This window comes from Columba livia, chromosome 15 (genome assembly GCF_036013475.1).
Source record: "Columba livia isolate bColLiv1 breed racing homer chromosome 15, bColLiv1.pat.W.v2, whole genome shotgun sequence".
Lineage (NCBI taxonomy): Eukaryota > Metazoa > Chordata > Aves > Columbiformes > Columbidae > Columba > Columba livia.
The window spans coordinates 8,110,277-8,120,748 of record NC_088616.1 but is presented as its reverse complement, the minus strand read 5'-3'; the positions used below and the strand labels follow the sequence as shown (position 1 = coordinate 8,120,748).

Genomic DNA, 10,472 nt, shown 5'->3' with positions numbered 1-10,472 from the left:
GTCCCCATGATGGGGCAGAGAGGCTGGGAGGCAGCAAGCAGGGCTGTGTGGGCCGGCAATGCCATGGCAATGCCAGCTGGCACAAGGCAGGCAGAGATGCCAGGCAGCAGTGCGGTGCCCAGGCTTCTTCCTCGGGGACTGTGTGTGGCCATTGGTGAGCTCCTACCATGTGCATCCCCTGCCCCATGCCTGTGTCTGCCCCAGCACAATGCGCACGGCTCCAGCACACCAGCGCTATTAATACACACCGTGGCACGTGGGCACATGGCTCCCACAGGGCCCAGCCTGGTTTGGACTCAACAAGGAGCACTGTGTGTCCCAGCCACCTTGGCATCACCTCCTATCACCGTCTGGGATGCCCTGGTTGCCGCAGGGGAAAGAGGCCCCTCTCCCACTCCGGCAGGCTGGAGAAACCCTCTTGCACACGCGGGGAGCAGTCTGGTCCCATTCAGCCTCAGAGCAGAGGCCCTGGAGAGGTGCTGGGAAAAGCCTTTTCCCCAGCAGCATCCATGTTCCTGGTGCCCAGTGCCTGTGGCCGAGCCTGCTGAGACAGAAATAGCCGAGGGAAAACCTGCCACAGGGAAATGGGAGCAGATGGGGGGGGGGCAGATCCCCAGAAGCTGCAGGCGTGTAGGGGAAGGCAGCTGCAGGGAAGCAGGGAGCCCCTAACCCTGCGTGAGGATGGACATGCAGACCCACAGCTCCTAGAAACAGCCAAGCCTCCTGCTTTCCTCCACCCCTGAGATCCTGCTGGAGTGACATAGGGACCCACCACCTCCTTCCCCAGCTCTCTGTGCTGGCACTTGTTGCAGTCATCCATGTCCCCAAGCACCCAGGAGCAAGGTCAGTCCCAATCCTTGTCCCACAGGGCCAAGCTTCAACTCCTGCCCTAAATCCCTCTAACCATTCCCAGATGGGGTGGGCAGTGCAGGCCCTTGGGGTCTCCTTGCTCACACCACTGCCACAGGAGGCTCTGGGCTTTGCACAGCCCTGGCAGGAGAAAGGGGTCCAGCTCCCCAGGAGACACAGCACACAGTGTACAAGCAGAAGGTGTGTAAAAATGTATTTTCTTGTAGAGAACAAACCTCCTAAAAGAGTATGGCTTTGCCACACCTGAACGGGTGCCGGAAGCGGGGCCAGACCACCAGACCAGCACAACTGCACGTGGTGGGCTTGGCCACTGAGAGGGGACGTGGGCCAGCACTGAGCGTATTGGCAGCAGGTGCCTGACTCGCCCAGCAGCTCCAGCACAGGCAGGGACACCCATCTGGCCAGCACTGGGGACCGGGCACTAGCAGGATGGGGCCACCACCCTGGGACTGTCCCTGTAAGAGATGCTGGCTGCTGCCCAGCCATTTCTCAACACCCTCATCAGCTTTGGGCCACAATAAAAAAAGTTTAAATAGAAAAAAATGTACAGAAAAGCAACTCCAGCTGTACCTTGGTGCTGCCCCACCAGCTGCCTGCAAACAAACTCACCCTGAGTGTGCTTGAAAAGCCAAAGAGCCAGCATCACCGAGCCGGTGTCACAGAGCCAGGAGCTGACCATGGCTCCCCCCGGCAGGATGGGAGCCCAGGGATGGGTGTGAGCGGAGCACAGGGGCCAGCACAGGCTGGCCTCACTCTTTGGGACATGGAGACGGGGAGGCTGTGAGACACTGGCTCCAGATTTGTGCTGGCCTGAAGTCACAGCAGCTGTCTGGCAGGTGACATTGGCTCGGGCGCAGGCAGGAGACAGGGGAGGAAAGATCTTCCAGTTGTTCCAGGAGATGCAATGCCCAGAGTCTTGTACTTTGGGACACCCTCAGCATGACCAGGGCCCCACAGAGCGGACAGCAGGACAAGGGCTGCATGCCAATGTGTGGCATGGCACGAGCTCAGCGATGGCACTGCCAGGAAAGGACTGCAGCCTGTCCTTTGGAGCACAGTGGGCTCCCTGTGCCCTTGTAGCCCTCACCAGGGCTCCTGGGACCCTGCAAATAGTAATGGCCATGAATACTGGTGGCCAGGGCAGGGAGGGGACAGGCCATACAGCCAGGGAGGGGAGGAAGACAGATGGGTCAAGAGCCTGGTACCCTGCAGGGCTCTACTTTTACACAGAAACAAGAGAGAAAGGGACTGGGACAGGTCCTGGGTATCACTCCCTCCCCTTGCAGCCTGGGACTGGGTGCTGTAGCCACGGTGTCCCAGCAGGAGGGGCCAGGAGCGACCCCAAAACACAGGGACGTGGGGGGTGTAAATGCCCAGCCCTCCCAGGCTGCCTCACCCAGTGCTGGTAGCAGGAAACAGGGCCAGGGAATGGCGTGGGCCGCAGCGGGCTGAAACCATGGGTCCGTTCAACAGCTCTGCTGCTGCCAGAGGGGCCAGGGGCTCCATGAGTGTTACCCCCCAGAACTGAGGGCATCAGCACAGCCCTCTAGAGAAGGGACGTGCCTGGCCCAACAGATACCGAAACACTCATGTTTGAACCTAAAAACAAACATAAAAACCCCAAACAAACAAAAACAGCATAAAAGAGGGGGGTGATGCTCCAGGCGCTGGTGAGGTGGAGCCCCCAGGGAGAGCTGCCTGGCCACCACTGCCACAGCTGGGCAGGAGCCACGTGGGCGAGGATGCCGCAGAGGCCAGCAGGGTTAGGCTGGCCGGTGCTGGGGGATCTATCCTGCTGGTGCTGGGAAGTCTGGTTTCACTGGTCCTGCAATCCAGGCTGGGGGGAAAAGGAGGATTTCCCACCAGGGACCAGCTTGAGGCAGGGCCCTTCATCAGGGCATCACTGGGGATGAGGAGGCTGGTGTCACAGGGAGGACAGGGTGGAAACTGACTCTCAGTTGTTCTTGGCTAGCACGCGGTACAGCGTGAACCCTACCAGAGCAGTCACTGCTGTCCCCAGAGCCACCCGGAGCCAGAAGGATGCGGCTCCCAGCTCCACAGCATTCAAGTGGCTGCAAGGAAAGAGAGAAGAGGCCAGTGAGTGAGGTGCAGAGCTGTATGAACACAAAGCTCCCCAGCAGCCCCAAGCACTTCTCCCGCAAGCAGGGAGGTTGGCGTGTCCCTAGGGGGATGGAGGGTGACCATGGCACAGCTCCAGGCTGGGGGATGTGGCCCAGCCGAAGGCAGAGAGCAGCGAGTGGCCTCCCCGCTCCACCAGCCAGAGCACCCGCCATCTGGCATCATCGTCAAGGCAAAGCATGGCTCCCAGCCCTGCTGGTGGGGCGGATGTGGCTCTACCCTTCCATGGCCTGGAAACAGCACACCAACACCTAAATAATTAGTACGAGTATGGAGGTCTGTATCTTACTTTCTAGGTCAAGCTGATTTTACAACTGCAAGTGCACAGAGACCCAGAGGTGGATGCAGGTGGAGACACTGGCACAGCTGGTGACACCGACCTAAGAGCAGCGATGGACGGGACCCAGTCCTGCCTCAGTGTAAACATTCCCTTCCTAAACATGTGTTGTCCTGCATCAATGTGCTCCTCTCCAGGGAGGAAAGACATATCCATTATTCATTCTTCACTAAATCAGGGGAGAACAGCCAATCCCTGGTCCTCCATTACGCTGTTATTTATTTATGCCACATACCCTAAGATATATTAAGAATATTTAAATTTTAATACTGCAGAGGGAAAAAAAAAGTGTCAGCTCTAAAAATAAAGTTGTTTATTGAAAAGAAGCTAGAGGGAAAACCACTCACTAGTAATCCCATCCTGCCTTCCAATGCACCCACATGCTCTCCCTGGCAGGGCTCTGCCCCCAGTGTTGTGCTGACCCTCAGCTTTCAGCCCCCTCCACCCCCCGAGCAGAGCAATGCCACACACAGACATGTTCTCCTGCCCAGATTTCACAACACTGTCCATGCCCGGCCTGGCTGCCGTGTTACACCATCACCCAGCCCCTTTCAGGTGCAGTTCCTTCCCCAAGGGAGGCTGTGGAAACAGAGGTCTCGCTTCACTGACCTCTTTTTCAGTCTGATCCACCTCATCAGGAGAAAATAGCTGCCACCCCCCTTATGCAGGCCTTGGCAAACTAGGCTGGTGACTCCCCTTCAGCATTTTTTATCTTAGGCTTCAAAAACAAAAACTCCTGTGACAGGTTCTATCTAATAAATCTGCCAGAGACACACATAACGCAGAAGAGAGCTGAGTCCCCTCTGCCCTCTCCAAGCAGGGGAAGAAGTGGCCTTTTTGTTTCAATTACTTGTATGAGCAGACAACACCAAGAGCTAGACAGAAACCAACCAAAGCACCACAGCGGAGGCAGCATTTGGACACAGCCCCCTCCCCAAGCCCTGCTCCCAGCCAAGAGCCTACTCCACGAGAAGGATACTCACGGGAAGGTGGCGGCAGTGGCCAGTTTGGTGTAGACAGTAGTGCTGGGCAGCCCCTGGCTGTGGCAGGAGAAGAGGAAGGGTGGTGGGAGGCAGTGCTTGTAGCAAAACTCGGTGGGGGAGAGCGCAGGCTGCTGACTGGCTTCTGGCAGGTCTGTCTTGGAGGCCACGAAGACGCAGGGGATCTGGCTGTCCATGTAGTGTTGCTGCAGAAACAGGGAGAAGGTCCAGCAAGAAGTGAGTGACCAAGCCCTAGGAGATGTGGGGCTGAAATCCCACAGGGCCCCTACCAGTTACCTTATAAATACTGGCACAGTAGCTGAAGGACCTGGGGTCGCTCGGGTCATAGATGAAGCAGGCAACATCACAGGCTGCGTCTGATGGCTTCATGAACTTTGTGTCGGCGCTGACCTCATACAGCTGGGGCAGGAGGGGAAGGGATGAATGGCACAGCACCGTCTCAAGGAGATCGGCTGTTCCTCACGCCAGTACACAGACAGCACTGGTGTCACCGCAGCCACAACCCAGCTCAGGGTGATGGGATGGCGCTGCAGCCATTTAGGAGGAACACAGCCCAGCCCTCCCCTGAGCCATATGCAACAGCAATTCCCTCCTCTCCCTGACTTACTATAAGGTACTTCTCCTGGCCACTGACGTGCACCGTGTTGATCGCGTAAAGGGATGGCACTCCTGGGTTCTCCCTCTGGGCCTGCCACCGATGAAAACAGTCTCAGACAGCCCAAAGCAAGAGTAGTGCTTGGGGGAGGGAGAGCATTTCCCACTGCCCTGAGTCCTCATGGTGTCACAGCCACTTGAAGGCCAGCCAGCTACTGCCATGAGACACCATTTATAACAAGCAGGGAAAACTGCATCACCTCAGGGAGATACGTTTGCCTGGGAAAGGCACAGCCCCTTCAGATCCCTGGGACAAGCAGAGGGAGCGGGACCACTGCCTTAGGCAAAACTAAGGACACAAGAGCCACAGCAACCAGCACCGCTGGCAGGGAGAGGGCTGTGAAGCCCTTTGCCGGGACACTGGGCCTCATCCATGGGCAGGGAGGTGCTGTCACGCAACAGATCGCTCAACCGCCTCATGGCTCCGCCTCCTGCTTCACCGGGACACCCTGCCACAGCGAGCCAGAGAGGGGAGCAGCCACTCACCGCCAGGCTCCTGCCGAGGAAGGCCTGCAGGAAGGCAGACTTGCCTGCGCCCCTGGCTCCCAGCACCTTGCAGAGGAAGACATTTCTCTGGGTCTGGCCTTTCTCCAGGTCGATCCTCTTCTCCCGGGTCACTGGCAGGAGAGAGGCTGGGTGAGTGAGAGGAGGGACCCAAGCCACGACAGGAGGTGAGGGCATGGCCGTACCCGTGAGGGCTTGCGTCTGAGAGTCCTGCTCCGAGAGGATGGGGTAGCCCATGTAGCCCAGGCACTCCAGGCAGTGCCGCACATCCAGGTAAGCCACGAGCCTGGAGAGACGGAGCACAAGGTCAGCAAGGGCAAAGTGGTGTGACTAAAGGCAGGGGAGAGGGGCTGCGCTTACGTCCACTGGCAGAGGAATCCATGCAGGGAAAGCAGGCCTTTATCAGTGGTGCATACCGTGTTGTAGAGCTCGGGGCCCCAGGGCATGCAGGGGAAGACACTGAAGAAGTTCTGCAGCTCTGCAGGCGAGAGGGCTCCATCTTGGTCCTGTTGAAACAAAGAGGAGTCAGCAGCTGAGGCGGGACACAGCTCATGAAGCTCTCTGCAGCCACACCAAGCACTGTCAGGGTCCAGAGAGGGCCCCCAGCACACCAGCCACCCTGCTTGCTGATGCAGAATAACACAGGGATGCTCTCAATGGTAGAAATCAATTGCAAGCAAGGCCAGAACTGCATGAGCATGCAGAGAGCCTGTGCCCCAGAGACTCCCGTTACTGCAAGAGACAGGTGGGTTCTGCTTTGCGATTGCAGCTGGAACCTCTGGGCAGGACACATCCATACTCCCCCCACAGCCCTGAGCTTCCCTGAGGCCAGTCGCTTTGCAGCAGCCCGCATCACTCCAGCTTGGCCTTCCATGCTGCAGGGTAACTAACACAAGGTCTGTGGGTGACATCTGGGCCACTGGTCACCAGCTGAATGCACACCAACACAGCACCTTCAGGCTGGGATGTGAAAGGGCCATGCTACAGAGGACCTGCCAGCGTCCAGGCACCCAGGGACTCCATGCTGCAACTCCCCATGGCCAAAGAGCTGCCGTAGCCCAGGCACACACCAACATCTGGATAACTAGATAACTGCCGACGCCTGCTGCAGCCAGGCATGGAGGGGCTATGCCAGCTTGGTGTTAATCAGACCTATCCCCTGAAGGCCCAAACTTTACTGGCTGCCCTTTAGTCAAGGGTAGTGATCACAAGTGCGTGCCCTCGACATGCCATGAGGCTACCTACAGCTCACTGTGGCCACCTCCTGCTCCCAAAGCCTCAGCAAGAAGCCATGAAGGGAGCGCTGTGGCAGAGAAAAGCTGGTGCTGCATCTGCTCCCTGGAACAGTGGGGTGGACAGGAGAGCAGGTACACCCAGGCGTGCAGGCCAAGCAGAGTGTTCCCTCTCCAGGCAGCCCTACCACACACTGCCCACCTTGTCGTGCTTCTCAAACAGCCGCTGCAGGAACTGGTAACCCAGGTGGTTGAGCTCCGTGGAGCAGCCAGGGGGCAGGCGGAACCTGTCAGAAGAGACTCAAGTGAGCAGCTCCCACACCTCCTCAAGCCCTGGACGAAGAGCAGCGTGTGAGCAGGTCCTTGGCCAAGCCAGAGCTCACCCTGAGCACACAGCCCCCTGCTCCCCATCCCCACTCAAGGTCAGCAGTTTTCTCCAGGCCTGGCTATGCCCTGACATAGCCCCTCGCTTTCGGCAGGAGGCCTCGAGGCTGCACAGTGACCTCTCCTTGGTACATCTGTGCTGCCCAAGCAGCCAGGGAGATGATGCAGCCCTCAGGCTGCCTCGTACCCAGGGCTTCAGCAGGGCACAGCTACCCTTGGGGTGCCTTCCACCAGCACAGCCCTGTCGCCTCCCCGCACAGCCTGCTGTCTGGGGAGAGCATGAAGCAGCTCACACGCCAACCCCTTTCATTACTGCCAGATGACCACCTCCAGGGTGGCAGGGAGCAGAGAACAGACAGCAGCTGTGGAATCAGCCAGGAGGGCTATGCTGACAGCTCACTGCTCCTGACAGAGTCGTTCTGCCTCAGCTCAGGCAGGGACACAACAGCCTTCAAAAACCCTTTGCTGATGTCAAGGCAAGTCAGGGACAGGCCTTCATTCCCCACCTCCTTGCTTGCCTACATCAGAGCCAGCAGCACAGGCAGCAGCTCCGAGGTCTGTTGTATTTGTCACCAACCCCTCATGTCAGCTCCTGCCCCAAGGGGACAGTGAGGAGCATGAACCTGACCATGAGACAAGGGTGCAGATTCAGCCTCAGCTGAGGAACATGGTAGAGCACAGGGTGCAGAAAAGAGCAAGCAAAGGTGCTGGGGAGTCCAAGCTGCGTACCATGGGGGTGTCACACCCTGCCCGCCCCACTCCACGGCAGGATACGCACTGTGGGTAGAGATAGTCATCCGTCAGCTCCAACTCGTCGTCGTACCCAAAACGGCGAAGGATCGTCCAGGTGGTTTCATGCCGGCCCCTCTGGATGAAGAGCGTGTTGAGGAAGAGGAAGCCTGCAGGAGAGATCGGGTGGCTCAGGCACAGTGGGGCCAACCGAGCACTCAGCCTCAGGGACCCACTCCTCAAGACCAGGCTTTCCCTGGGAAAACAGGCTGCCGGGACAGACAGCTCTCGTAGCCACGGCAGGCTCAGACTTGCTTTGACAAGAGGGACTAACTAGACTTAGAATGACAGCCAGGAGGCTCAGCCTGAGGACAGAGCCCCTCGCAATGAGATGGGAAGGGGCATGGAGCCCCTGCTCTGTTACCGTTCAACGTCAGGCCGTTGTCCTGCACCCCATCTGTGGTGTTCTTCCACACAACCATCTTCACGTCCTCCAGGGCCTGGGGAGCCAGCGGGTTTCCAAAACAGGATTTCTACCTCCCAAGACAAAGAAGGTCATTGCCATCAAAGCACACAGACAGCACCGCCCTCTGTCTCACCAGCATCTCTCTCCCTTAGTAAGGAGATGGGGTTTCTAGGTGAGAAAATCCACCCAGCTCAGGGTTACTGGCTTAAACCCTGACCAAGGCCCTGTTCCTCAGCATCCCAATAACATCTGACTCTCAACACCCTCAGAGCCTTCTGCTCTTCCCACTGCAGAGCAAACTCAGCCCAAGCTTAGCGAAAATGGGAGACCTGTGGATCCCCATGTGCTTGGAGATGCATCCTACAGTGTTTTAGCTGTGCAACAGCAGAAGTACTGAATGCAAACAGGAAGGCTGTATCAGGAGAAGGGCAGCCTTTCTGCCTGGTATTGGATGGAAAGGGGACCACAGAGGCCTTCCAGAATGGCCTGGAAAATACCTCAGCTCTGCAGCCAGCCCTACCTGGAAGTAGTTGAGTTCATCATCACTAAGGATTTGGTTGTTATCTTGGTCCGAGAGGTTGAAAATCCGTGTCAGCGCTTGCGCACATGCAGGTTTCAGCTGCAAGGGACCAACCACAGTGACAAAAACAGGGCACGACCTTCAGCCTGGCCCTTCCTCCTATAACCCCATGTGCAGAGGGGTTCCCTTCCTGTGCTGGCTGGGAGCAAGGCTCAGCTAGGCCAGTACCACAGGCACCTCGGAACTGGGAGTCAGAAGCAGGACAGCCCATGGGGAAGGTTTCTTCTGGTCCCTTTCCCACCATGGCTAACACATCATCTGGAACACAAGGGCTTTGGCCCCAACATGTCCCTGGTCCTTGCAGATCTCTCTGGCCTGGATATACTCAACTGGCTGCACTGAGATGGGTATTTTTCCCTCTGTCGGCTCTGCCCAGGGGTAACGCTTTCCCCTTGTTCTGGCTGCCTCAGCCCAAACTTTCCACCCTACTGTGCAGGGGCAAAAGCGGAGCACTAGCTCAGAGTGCTGTGGTGGGCAGAAGACTCCTTGGGGGGCTGTGAGCGGTGCTTCCTACCTGCTTCTCCTCTGGGTCATAGAGGGGGGCGGTGGGGTGCAGCACAGCTTTCTGGGCATAGTAGAAGAGCTCAGAGATGTTCTTGAGGTTCTTGGCAGAGCACTGGGGATTCAAAGGAAGAGACAGCCCTGTGAGTGGGGACAGGCAACAGGCTGGTGACAAGGGGACAGAGGGAGGATGATACATGCTCCTCAAGCCAGATAAGATGTGCATCAAAGCACAAAGCAATGTCTGTCCACCATTAGGAAAAAAAACAAAAGGAACACCCTCCAGTTCCCTCACCTCTACGCAGGTCTCAATCTCCGAGAACTGGTTCATGATGGGCAAGATGACATCCATGGAGCTCCCCACCTGCAGATCAGACTTGTTTCCCACCAAAATAATGGGGATCCTGGGGGAAAAAACCAAACAAACAGAGTCAGAGAGCATGACTGAGGCCACCTCCTTCTCAGTCTCAGCGCTCCCCCAGCCACATGTGCTCCCAGGCAGCGGGGAAGCCTCACTATCCTCCTCCGCAAGGTCCAGAGCAGCTTTCCTGCCTCCCACAGCTAGGAGCATCCATCTGGAGAAACAGACTGCCTGATCCTGCTTACGCTTTCACCCAGCAACAATATGTTTAGGAGCCTTTAATCCAGCACAGCAGCCTTCTGCCCAAGTGATCCACACACAGATTGTGGCTTCTGTGCTCCCATACTCCCTCAGCAGCCTCCTCTCTCTGACTGGGTGAGATCAAGGGGGAAAGAAACCCTTTCCCTCCCACAGCCCTCTGCCTCAGCTAGATCTGCAAGGGAGAAAAGCCCCTATGTCCTTCCATACAAGTCATCTTGCTATAAACTGCAAAGCTGGTTTGATCTGAGCAACCCCAGTAAGAAATGAAGGTGCCAGGCACCCCACAGCCTCCAGAACCCCCCAATTCTGAGCCTGTGGACCATGTCGCACGCAGTACCTGGAGCCCTTTTCAACTCCCCCGTTCACCATGGGGATCCACTTTGTGCGAATCTGAAAGGTGAGCATAGCGAAAGGTCTGTCAGCGCAGCCTGGAGAAGGAGAGGCAGCTCCCAG

General features: G+C 57.4%; 1 protein-coding gene across 8 annotated transcripts in view; it reads right to left on the bottom strand.

Moving 5' to 3' along the window:
* Positions 1-1,048: 1,048 nt before the first annotated feature.
* Positions 1,049-10,472, bottom strand: part of LOC102094726 (mitochondrial Rho GTPase 2) — a 43,278-nt gene continuing 33,854 nt past the window's right edge. For 5 of the 8 annotated variants that reach the window (XM_065030913.1, XM_065030906.1, XM_065030907.1 and 2 more), the window contains 14 exons: positions 10,357-10,409; positions 9,693-9,801; positions 9,411-9,512; positions 8,837-8,935; positions 8,275-8,383; positions 7,900-8,020; positions 6,940-7,024; positions 5,866-6,011; positions 5,691-5,791; positions 5,488-5,618; positions 4,955-5,035; positions 4,624-4,746; positions 4,330-4,532; positions 1,049-2,942 (listed from right to left, as the gene is read on the bottom strand). In XM_065030913.1, the coding sequence (XP_064886985.1) occupies positions 2,825-2,942; positions 4,330-4,532; positions 4,624-4,746; positions 4,955-5,035; positions 5,488-5,618; positions 5,691-5,791; positions 5,866-6,011; positions 6,940-7,024; positions 7,900-8,020; positions 8,275-8,383; positions 8,837-8,935; positions 9,411-9,512; positions 9,693-9,801; positions 10,357-10,409 (1,581 nt within the window). In that variant the 3' untranslated portion in view covers positions 1,049-2,824. Of the gene's footprint in view, positions 2,943-4,329; positions 4,533-4,623; positions 4,747-4,954; positions 5,036-5,487; positions 5,619-5,690; positions 5,792-5,865; positions 6,012-6,939; positions 7,025-7,899; positions 8,021-8,274; positions 8,388-8,836; positions 8,936-9,410; positions 9,513-9,692; positions 9,802-10,356; positions 10,410-10,472 lie in introns of all 8 variants that reach the window. The other 3 variants (XM_065030910.1, XM_065030911.1, XM_065030912.1) reach the window with 2 other exon arrangements.